The following is a 12367-nucleotide window of genomic DNA, read 5'->3' on the forward strand; positions in this document are numbered from 1 at the left end:
ACTAGAACGGAGAGAAAAATTACGTTTCTTCAAGTTTGCATGTGACAGCGTACCATGCGGTTTTTATTTACATTGCATTCGTCTCTGTAATTATTGGACACGAAATGGACATAACGATCGTTTTGTTATTGTTGTTCTTTGTATCGTTTCGGAGAAATCGCTTTTCTATTTGATTACTGGACCAATTGCTCTGAAATTTTCAGTGGTTGAAAATGGAATTTTCCCCAAAAGGCTATTACTTTTATTTTTTGCCATGACGTCATCAAAATTATGTGGCGCTACGTGTCTGTATATTTGAGCATATCTCTCTTGTAAAATTTATATGAAGCCGTTACATTTTGAGAAAAACAAACACACATTTAGTGAGGAAGATCGTATATGCGAACCATCAGTTTTCATATTGCTGTACTATATTTCCGTGCTCGTCCCTGCAGCAACATGTTTTGGCTCAATTTTTAGAATGTGCTCGCCTACATAATCGTTCTTGTTATATTGCTATTCTGAAACACCAAGGTAAAATGACTTTAAATTAGGTTGGATTGTTACCCAAACTACATGAAAAGAACCTAGTCTATTTGCTCATTACCTGCCTGTCTACAAGCTTTGTTTGGAGCACATGCGTAAAACACCCCCAAGGCCCCAAACGAGGCCGCCTTCTTTGCTATTCATAACACTGTGTACATACCTTTGTACATACTTTCACAAAATACAGCACTAGCTTATAAAAATTCAACATGTATATATATTGTTAACTATTCAAATATATAAAATGAACAAAATTCAACAGAAAATACCAACTAAAAACAGCAGCAACATATGATTCAAAGTAAAGTTACAAATACAGATTTCTAGAATAGAACGAAAATGGAGTTCCTCAGCATTGTGAGGGAGAATATATCGATCCAAAATTTGAGAGGAATTTATAAAAAAAAGTTTGTGAAACACTGATTTAGAATCTCAGGCATATTTTTTTCGATTTATCGTCCAGCGGTATAATCAGGCTCGGCAGTGTGGCTCCTTGTGCTAAGCATTTGATCTGATTTCTCTGCGTGGGTCCGCATGTTCGAATCCCAAGCGATGATGGTTATGTGCAAAAGGATTGCTAGACTCCTCGTCGCCGTAGGGTGGTTCACATACCCGCTGGTCGGTTAAATATGTATAAGTCGGGATAAATATGTAAATATCTGAAAATCGCAATAAAGCTGAATACATTTAAAACTAAAGGAACACTATATGACTGAAAAACTAACACAAGATTTAAAAAAAAAAATGTTGGTTAAAATAAGGAAACAACAAAAATATTTCTAAATGAAGAAATATGGCAATTACAGAAAAAAAGATTTAAATATACTTTCTCAGGTGCAATGGAGAAGCAGCTCGAAAAGTTAAAAATTTAAAGCATGAGAAAGCATAAACTTATCCCAGTCAATAGAATGCAATACAGATATAATGTTAAATATTATTAGGCCTTTTTATTGCTTGTCTGTATCACCATACAGTTCTACAGACTGAAATGGTCTGAGCTACTGAAACAAATAAAATAATAATGGCGCGAGTCAAGCAGCTCAAAAGTAACTGTATTTCAAGCCAAATGCTTTGATAAAACTCGAAAAATTATTCAAGATGTCATCCATCTTCCTTTTCTTCTTTAGCGATGAATAACAGTGGGAACATTCCAACTATACAACCGATCAAAATTCCAAATGCTTTGCCCTGAAATTGAAGAACTTATTATGTAATAATGTAGTAAAACAATTCCAAAGGGCCAAATAGTAAAGTCGAAGTCAGGTTTACTTTTCCCAGTCACTAAAATAAATAACAATACCAGTGAAGAGACCAAGCAATTCAAGATTCCTGTTGCACACAAACATGAATGTATTTCTGTAAGGTTTCGTCTGTGTAAACTGCTTGTCTGAAGAAGTCTGATTTTGGTCAAACGAAACGTTACAGAAATACGTTTGTGTTTATGTGCAGCTGGACTCTTGAATTGCATAGCATGGCCATGTTTATTCCTGCTACAGCATCCTTGCAATATACGCATAGGGATCCACTAGGGCAGGGGCGTTGAGGAAGAGTCGGTTAGTCGGAAGTTAGTCTTGTGTAACTTCTACTGATAGTTATAGTAGCGAAGAGAACCTTAGATTTGATCTTGATGAAGTTGCTATCATTAAATTTATAAAATGCTCTAAAAACAACTGCTCCAGGCAAGAATTTCAAATTGCCGTCATCTTGTTTTTAAACCAACACAGGTCGAGGTGAATTCCTCAATTTTTTTTATTGAAGCCATATTTTTACTCTTTTACCGACTCCTTTATCTTTAGTGAGTTATTAATGAAACATGTTTCTAAAACTGTCTGAAACTATGAAAGTTTTCAGTAAATTATGTGCCCATCACAATAAAAAGTCACATACAGTCGAATATTTCCATTTTCCATTTTGAAAAATTTATGTGATTCTGAAATCCTCAGGTATTCAAAAATGCCCAGCCCCAGGTGGGTGAAATGTTTAAATCCGGAACCCACTCACACTAATTCTAAAAAAACAGAAACTTACCGCATTAGATGAAAAAATAGTTGAATTCTGCTCTGCTTGTTCCGGTGTTAAGGCAGGTACTGGCAACCCAAGTTTATAGAAGAGGCTTTCAACATATCCAGCCAATCTAGAGTAAAGAGAAAAGCTTCGTGTTTATCCCTGTATTAACTAATATTTCTCGCACAATAATAAACCTGTGCAGAGGCCACATTATTCATACAGGTTGGCTCAGTGCAAGAGGTCGACCGTTCCAGCAATATTTGAAAAATTACTGATAGAGGGAGGGTTGCAAGTAACCAATGGAGCATAAAAATCTGCGCTTCAGAAGTGTATGCACCAATATGGAGGTAATTAATTTAGTTCGCCTACTTTATGTCAAGTTGTGTAAAGGGACTGAAACCTATGAGCAGGGGGTATATTCATTTGGCTAACACAGATATTCCCTCAACTCGTAATAGAACTAAAACAAGGAAAATCGTTATACAATTATTGCCTGACCCTAACCTAGTTCACACACTACGGGGGTAACTAAAAACCTGTGGCACAAGCCATGACTGCCCTAGATATGCTACTGAATGCATATCACATTGCATATGGTGTTACTCACCATTTTTGTCAAGACTTGTGAAAATAATTTGAGCGAATTTTCACAGGAAAACAAGCTTGGTTTGATCCAATATATGTTAATACAAATCTTGGAACCAGAAGAATTCTGTGCAGAGGTTTTAGAGAGTATATGTTCAATATTATATTGTCAATAATACTTGATAAGATATTGAGATTTATTAGTTTGTCTTGTGATATTGGTCACAATAATATGGAACCATGTTTTTAAAAATTTTTCGCTACATACACTCACACACAGAAATACAGAGGACCCATCTCTTAGCAGAGTTTTGGACAATCACAACAGCTATATGCATCCACTAAGGAAAAAAGAAGACCAGTAAATAAATGACAAAAAATTGAATCTTGCATAAGTAAAATCAGCTTTGCACCTAGCATTGTGGCCCTCAAAACCTCTGTTTTGGAGCAAAGAGTATCATTGCCAAAGAACTTGTCGCTCCAAAATTTTATTTCTTCAACATAAAGCTCTTACCCGATCCCAGCAATGTCTGATATAGTGTTTCCAAGCGCAGCAGCTGGAAAAAATTGTCAAAATTTTACACTTGGTTAACCAAGCAGAAACTATGAAAATTTGTTCGTTAGACTAATCAATTAGATTTTAAAAGGGTTTGTCAAAATAATATACCCGCTGAAAAAAATAAATTTGGCGGAACTATATGCCTGATTATTCTTGTCATTTTGTTCTTGTTTGTTCTTTTAAAGCAGGGTGTCCAAAACATAAAATATTCCAAAGCGGGTATATTTGATGTAAAATATTAGTTTTATATAGAACAAAACTTGAATACTTTTGTTTGAAAATATATTCATATTGGGCACTTAGCATCTGATGGCCAGACAAAAATCAAACATTATTCAACAAAGCTGTGAAAATGGAAAATCAATCAAAACAATAATTATCTACTTTATGATAAGTGATAACCATAGACATCAATCATTTGAATATATATTGGCAAATCAATCAATAAGAAAATGGTTGATCATTAAAACTAAGTTCGTTAGAGAAATCACACAACTTGAAATAATAAAATCATAATGAAAGATCTTAATGTGGAGGGGTATTTTGCCATTTATCCTGGAAACGAGGAAAGTTGATAAAAACAGCTTTTTCATAGTGTGAACCTGACCACAGACTCTCATCCAGTTGCCATCAATTTTGTGATTAGTTACCGGTAACTAGTTGTTCCTTTAATATAAATTGACTTAAATGAATTTTCTTTTTGATGTTCGTCAGGGCTTCCCAAACTGGGAGTTGCAACCTTGCAGTGAGGTGAACAACGAATTTTAGGGATCGCAAAGAGCATCAATTTCACCAAAAGTACTATGTCTATTGTACCTTTTAGACTTTTGATTCAAAGCATAATTATAAAAACCAATGCAAAACATAGATCTCACGATTTCGAGAGAATACATGGGACCAGATAGGTGGCACGCTTGCAAAACAATGCCGAATTATCAGGGGTTGTGGAAGATTTTAATATATTGGAAGGGGTGGCAAGCTTAAAAGTTTGGGAATCTTTGATATGCCCATGTGCACCACCTCGTACATCTGTCAGAAGCTGGACAAGCAGTACAGCAAACAGAACATCTAACCCTAACCTGGTGCACACACTACGGGGGTAACTAAAAACCTGTGGCACGAGCCATGACTGCCCTAGATATGCCACTGAATGCATATCACATTGCATATGGTGTTGCTCAACATTTTTGTCTAGGCTTGTGAAAATAATTTGAGCGAATTTACACAGGAAAACAAGCTTGGTTTGATCCAATATATGTTAACACAAATCTTGGAACCAGAAGAATTCTGTGCAGAGGTTTTAGGGAGTAGGCTACATATCCAATATTATATTGTCAATAATACTTGATAAGATATTAAAAATTATTAGTTTGTCTTGTCAATCAATCAATCATTTATTCGTCGTCACAAAAACATCAAATGCACAAAAAATTGGTACAATAAATAAATATAATAATAATGTTATTTGTGCGACAGTCGCGAGGGACCTTGTTAGGTCTTCAAGCAGCGACACCTAAAGCGCTGTTACTGGTTCAGTGTAAAAAAATAACTACATTTGCTACAAACATTGACTATGCAATAGTCGTTATGATAAACGAATCATTGAAAAAATTCGCAGCAAACGCAACTTTACTAAAATCATATAATAGAGAAAAAAAAAGAAAAACAACTCAAGTATAAATTTATAAAAAAGGCATATTTGGATAAATGTATATAAGTTACATAAAAGACAAACGACAAGCGAGGGGAAAATGGTTACACCAAAGACAAAATTGTAAGTGATTAATTGAATAGAAGTTGGTAAGCTTTAATAAATCATAAAACGTTGATATGTATATATATTTATATACAATACGCTCCACAGCAAGTGGGCATAAAATTTACGAAAGAATGGTAGGCATATGCTTGCTCAAGAAATTGAAATATAACGAATTTGGGCATTTTAGTGTAGAGGTTGCACCAAGGTTGGTAAAGTTAAAGTACCGGGTACTTTAGAAATAGACTCCTTACACCTATAGTTCCTCCGGCTTTTTGGGCAGCCATGGCGACAGTCTACAAATGCGACTACTGGGCTATGGACAGAAGATGGCGAATCATACTGAATACTCCAATCAATGGCTGATGGAAGAGAGATAATAACTAATATATTTACTTTTTAGATATAATTTAAAACCGTAATAGCCTAAAGATTTAATGGTAGGCTACTTGGTAAGGCATTCCACAGTTTCACACCAGTGTATTTTATGGATTTCTGTTCTGTGTCTTGTGATAGTGAAGCAGGCATTTTATCTAACCACAATAATATAAAAGCATGTTTTTTCGAAGCGAGGTTACACACACACACTCACACACAACTTGAAATAATGAAATCATAAGAAAAGATCTTAATGTGGAGGGGAAAGTAAGAAAGTATTTTGCCAGGCACAGAAAATTTCTCATCTGAGATTTTTTGGACACATTATGGATCCACTTTACAATAATTATAAATCATCCATCCCCACCTGCCATTGTAGAAATCCCTAAGGTAACGCCAATAGTCAGGTCAATGTATTCCCCCTGGAAAACAAAGAAAGTTAATTCAGTGAAGAATCCAATTATTTTAACAAAAAAGTGTCTCATGGGAGTGAACTAAAGTGAGAATGGTCGTAACTGGATTAAGGCGGTTTTAACAGAATTAATTGGTCTGAATAGATCAACAATTAACTGACTAAAAGATGTTTCTAGTAATTCAGCGCCGTATGATTTTTTCTGATGAATTATTTTTGTTCAAACAATAAAATTACTTATTGCCAACAGGAAAAATAGCTTTCAAGCATTTGAAATCTTGGAACTTTGCATTTGAAAATTTGATAATCTCAAGGTTTATTTCAAATCAAATATCTATGAATTCACAATATCTTTGCTGAACACGAACTAATTAAAAAGATATTTGACAAAACTGGCTCAATTAGGCCCCTCGAACCAACAAAACAAAATAAATTACCGCCAGTATCATGATTGCATTATCGAGAAATCCAAAACCAATAAACGGGATACAGTTGTGAACGAAAACTGAAACACAAGAATTTACGGCTGATTATTGGGGTGACTCATCTAGCAGTGGACATGACATGATAGTCTCATAATAAGGGTGTTGGCCCTAACTACTTTGTACTCCCGTAGCATGTGAACTATGATGGCGGACACCGGTACCTAGTATGTGTACCAGGTTAGGGTTAGGCCATAATTTCATGTACATATACTATGAGAGTCACCTGGCTAGTCCCCGAACTCGTAATAGAACTAAAATAAGGAAAATTGGAATGAAATTATAGCCTAACCCTAACCTGGCACACATACTACGTTTCGGTGTCCGCCATCTTGGTTCACATACTTCAGGAGAGCCAACTATTTTGACTAATTTTGTTCTATGTGTTATTGATTAAAATATAGACGCCATGTCCTACTGGTTTACAGGGTTTATCCAAATATTCTAACGACCCTTGATATTTTGGATTTTTAATTTCTGAATGCAATATAGTCAAGTTATAGTGGCTTCGTGTGAAAGTTAGAGAATCATAGAAATCAGTGATTGCTCAATTTATTAACAGTGGGAAAACATAATTTGAAATCTTATTGATGACAGATGAGTATCGCCCTGTTAGTTCAGAATCTCTTTATTCAAAGCCATAGGCCGTTTTTGTATTTTCTCTCTAATTACAAAGACCCATTTAATCTGGCTTATGTCACGCAGAGTTTGGGCACAGACACACTTGCATTATAAATAATAAATGAGCGCGGCTTTGCAAATTGCATTGAGAGGTTCATGGTTGCTGTATAGTGTTGTTTAATAAGTTAAGTGAATGTGAGATCATGTTTCTCACAAAAAATCAATCAATATTTCATCCAATTGTGTTCAGAATTTTTTTTAAATTCCCGAATAACGTGGTCCACGCAGTGTTTTTCAAATTTTTCGTGTCAAGGTCTCAGAGGATGCTAATAAATACCTACGCTGGCCAGCAGATTATTGAACTGCAATTAGGGAAACAAGCACATGATGTGCAATTTATAATTTCTATGACTTCATCGAAGTGAAAACCAATTCCAACAAGCACAAAGTTTTGAGAAAAATAAAGTTTTCTTTATTGTGGCATGCTAATAAAGTCAAAGTTTGTGTGATGACACATTGATTTTCTATTAATATGAAGATGGAGTCAGAGATAAAATCATTTTTTATACATTTTTAAACGGCTGCAAATTTTCCAGACAGCATAGCCCTGGATTTAATCCAGCAAATGGAAATCACAACACAATGTTCATTGGTGCCTAAAGAACATTATATGAGATATATCTTCTACATTTATTTGCTGACAAAAGTTGACTCATTTGGGCAATAATATTGGCACAAAATTATAAAAAGTAAATTCCACTAAGTGTGAATATTTTATTCCATCATCTCGCAATAATTTCCTCGTGCTACATATACATTTATATTGACAGAAACACCCAAAACCAGGACGCAAAGAAGTGTTCATTGAAGCATGACGACAGCAATATTCATTGAAGTGTAACAATTATTCTGCAAGACATATCTTGCGCATTTATTTGACAATAGTTGATTTAAGCGCATAAATATGAACATGACAGGGCATGAATAATTAATGTCATGCATAATGGGAAAGTAGTTTTTGAATGAATTTCAGAATATATGAATTTCTAATTGAAATTGATATAAGCTCTCAAGGGTCAAGCATATTAGAGGTGGGCTAATTGCGGCCATGGGATGGAAGCGGCACACCAAAGTGTTTCATCACTTCACTTGTGTCTGCTGAAATTACGACTATAGTTTTCATGGATTTAAATTCCCGTATCTACGAAAATAACGTCATAATGACCCTGATTGTTACATTGTGCTTCTTATTATTTTATAAACGTTAGCCTAGCTGTTGTAAATAAACTGTTTTTATTGATAGTTTTTAATATAGAGTTTTGAGCCAACGGCCCAGTAACTATGTCTGTTATGTATAACTGGCCCATCCCTGATCTATGATGCTTTCAACCCTCAAACTAGGCAAGTGCTCGCCAAAAAATGTAGAGCTTTAGAGATCGAATGACAAGAAAACTTAACGTCCCGACTAAGCTCATGCTATATTTAGCCAGGCACAATATAAAGCAGTGGTTCTTAAAATTGATTGACCCAAAATTAGAAGCGAAAGGATATTCGCGGGCCGAATAAAGAGCACACACCCTCAAACTGCGATAATGACATAACAATTGGCGGTATTTGGTATGTAAAATCATTTCACGAGGCCCACGGAACGCGGTTTGGGAACCACTGCTATAAGATATCATTTTCATCCCAAGGGAGAGGAAAGTCGATAAGACGTCTTACTCATACGCCAACCTTTATTCAGAAATCAAAAGCTGTAGTCAACAATCTTCAGGACTAGCAGTAGTCATAACAGTTGTTATTGCATTAAGACAGACCACATCATGCATAATTTATGGTGTGGCATCTAACTAATGGCCTATTTGTGATGCCACAACATTGAACTAATGCAATTGGATCATCCTAATGGAATGGGACATAATGGACTTTTGTGAAGAACAGGATAAAAATCGAGGGTTTGAATCCCATAAAGGTGGGCCATTTCATCTTAGTGCAATAAACAGGTGAACGAAAAATTTTGAAACATTATTAAACATGAATTTTTATAAATCCGAAGTCCGAAATTTTTGTTTTTTTCAGCTTTTCTCGAGTCTCTAAAAGACACACATGTAAAGGTAAAATTACTCACCAAGATATAACTGTCGCTTGGTGATCTGTCCTGAGTCCTCACCTGGAAATAATATATACATTTACACTTTATAGCATCAAGCTTAAAATCACAAATTGAAAGTCAAATATAGGTTTCCCTAATTCTGCCTTCTTGGAAATGGGAGACGTTCCTTCCCAATCAAGCATTTTATTGTTTGCACTGTATTACGTTTCAGAATTACGGGTTCCCTACGTAATAGAAATAAAATGTGACTTCATCAACTTTACATTACCAGGAAATTTTTTTTAATATATGAACATTTAATCATGGAAATAATATAATTAGGCATTCAAGGAATTATATGGATAAACCTAATGATATCCAATGAATTCTACAGCTAAGTGTGAAAGCTAGCAAGACTTTTATTTTTGATGATTTCAGAGAGAAAAAAGAATAAAGCAGTAAAAATCTTTTCGATTGTTTCTTTATACAGAAATTTTCTTCAAGGTAATGTGAATGCAGTAAGACTACATAAAACTACATGGAATTAATGTGGTCCAATACACACACTCACTCAGAATTAAAAGAGACTCATGGTCAGTGAAATGCTGTGAACTATTGAAACTATATAGAATTATGGTGATTAATTAAACATTAGTAAATACTGATTTGGTGGAGTATACTTAGAAGAAAAGCTCTTGAAAGCCATTCAGACGTAAAAGAGACAGAGTTAAACATATGTTTCCTTATTGTCAGAATACTGTATGGCACCCTTGGCATTTCAGGGATGACCCATGTGCCCTTTATAAAAAATTCCAAGATAGGCAGAGTTAGTTGGTAGATCCTACATCACCAGCATCCATTGCTATGCAAAGCTTAAAATATTCAATTCTTAAAGTTGAGTCAAATGCTTCCTATGATGTGCTATGACCCTATCATCAGAATAACCATCAGGCTCAACTCATTTGCCTTTTGATTCGTTGCTCAGAGATGAGCATATTCTTCATAAAGTTCAAAACCCCATAGAAAATAGAAGAGTGAATTCCTACATGCTACATCAAGGCTTCCCAAACTGGGGGTCGTGACCCTGCAGATGGGGGGCAACGAATTATAAAGGTCGCAAAGAGTACACCAATCTCACACAAAGTGCTTTATCTCTTGTACTTTTTTAGACTTTCGAATCGAAACACAACTAGAGCAAAACATAAATCTCACAATTTCGAGATAATACATTGGAGAAGCGGCACGCTTGCATGGAAATACCGACTTAACAGGAGTCGCGGAAATTTTTTCAATATGGAAGGGGTCTCGAGCTTAAAACTTTGGGAAGCCCTGTGCTACATCACCAGCCACCGTGCAGAGCTCAAAATGTTTTAAATATTAATAAAACATTTACTAAGCTAGAAGCTCACCATGCTGTTCAGAGTTAGTATTTATACCAATAGAAGATTCTAAAGCAGCGAGTAAAAACCGGCGTTCCTCTTCTTTAAGATGGGACACGAACGTTTCAGCGTTCTCTGGTGATCGAATGTATTGCTTCAAAGTATAGTATAGCTTCGTTCGACTTGAATGTCTAAAAAGTGGATGAATTCCTTAAACTGAAAATTAGGATAAAATTTTTTACCCCAGGAGAAAAGCCGATAAAAAAGGCTTAATCATATGACGAACCACGGCCTCTCTTGGTTGAGGAAGCTGAAACCGACCAGTGGTTGCCTATATCACTCTGCGACAGGAAGAGTCCAGCAAGTCTGAAAAAATGAACTGATTTTGATACTCCCAATTTAGACAAGATGCCACGATTTGTCGTATGATTGAACCCTCAAATTGGCATTCCTTTTCCAAGATAAATAGGAATAGACGCTAACAATAATAGACGCTAACAATGCTCCCCAGCGAAATGACAAAAAAAGTGTATCCATTATGTTTTCTCACCTATAACCTAAGCGAGATACTTTCTGTCTCATGTTTTGAAATAATTTTTCAAAATTCAAAAATATTTTATATCTTGATCCTGTGTGTAGTCATTTTTTGTGCCATACCAGAGTTCAAAATAAATTATCTTATCTTATCTAAGTTTTTAACTATTGAATATATTATCTCACCCTTTTTCTGCATAGTATTGAGCTTTTTTGCTTGATCGTTTTGAAGAGGCATCCCTTCTTTGTGAGGTAATAATTGATGGAAATCGGCTCTTAACATCAGTGGAAAAGCAACATAAGAATGAAGTCCTTTGTGCATAGTTTTCAAAAAGTTTTTGAGAAAAATATGAAGTTTGTGTTCTTCTTTTTTGAATAAAATTTAAATCAGTTCTGGTTGGCAAGTTACATTTCATGTGATAGTTTGAAATACATCCCAGTGTGGAAGTATTATGATGTAACACTCTTGAGGTTTGCAGCATGTTACCCACTCTTTGGCAAATATTCCAGTTCATCTCAAATGCAGACGCTCCAAAACGTTTTTGAAGCTTGCAGGTTTTATATCCTCGTTATTGCAGTTTTAACAGCTTCTAACTGTTTCCACTGCTATAAAACACTTAATTCAGAAGAATGGAAATAAAGAAACAATATTGAAAGGCTGATGAATTATCTATGATGAATTTGAACTGACTTGAGTAATCAACAACTTCAATTATATTTCCTAGTCTAAAATCCATGACTTTCAATAAGGAAACCTTGCTTGAACCTTTAGGAAGCTAGACTATATATTCTCATAACATATTTTCTACTACCTGGCGCGGCGGTGTGGCTCAGCGGGCTAAGCGTTAGGAATACGCTCGCCACCGCACCTCTTATTACTCTGCGTGGGTTCGCAGGTTCGAATCCCATGCAGGGATGATTATGTGCGAGAGGATTGCTGGACTCCTCGCCGTCGTTGAGTGGTTCACGTCACCGCTGGTCGGTTACGGCTTCCTCGACCACCAAGTCCATGCTTCCGAAAACAAACAATATAACTA

At 35.5% G+C, this 12367-nt stretch overlaps 1 protein-coding gene across 2 annotated transcripts; it reads right to left on the reverse strand.

The window, feature by feature from the left end:
* Positions 1-719: 719 nt before the first annotated feature.
* Positions 720-11949, reverse strand: LOC120348549 (transmembrane protein 65-like). 2 transcript variants are annotated; one of them, XM_078115559.1, is made up of 8 exons: positions 11517-11949; positions 10854-10987; positions 9454-9495; positions 6660-6727; positions 6178-6232; positions 3632-3674; positions 2554-2659; positions 720-1713 (listed from the first exon to the last, which is right to left on the reverse strand). In XM_078115559.1, exons 1-8 carry the CDS (start codon positions 11843-11845, stop codon positions 1627-1629), a joined length of 864 nt encoding a protein of 287 aa, XP_077971685.1. In that variant the 5' UTR covers positions 11846-11949; the 3' UTR covers positions 720-1626. The 2 variants fall into 2 exon arrangements, with proteins under 2 accessions (XP_077971685.1, XP_039274645.2); XM_039418711.2 differs by having other exon boundaries at positions 10827-10987.
* Positions 11950-12367: the final 418 nt, after the last annotated feature.

The sequence above is a fragment of the Styela clava genome, chromosome 8 (assembly GCF_964204865.1).
Source record: "Styela clava chromosome 8, kaStyClav1.hap1.2, whole genome shotgun sequence".
NCBI lineage: Eukaryota > Metazoa > Chordata > Ascidiacea > Stolidobranchia > Styelidae > Styela > Styela clava.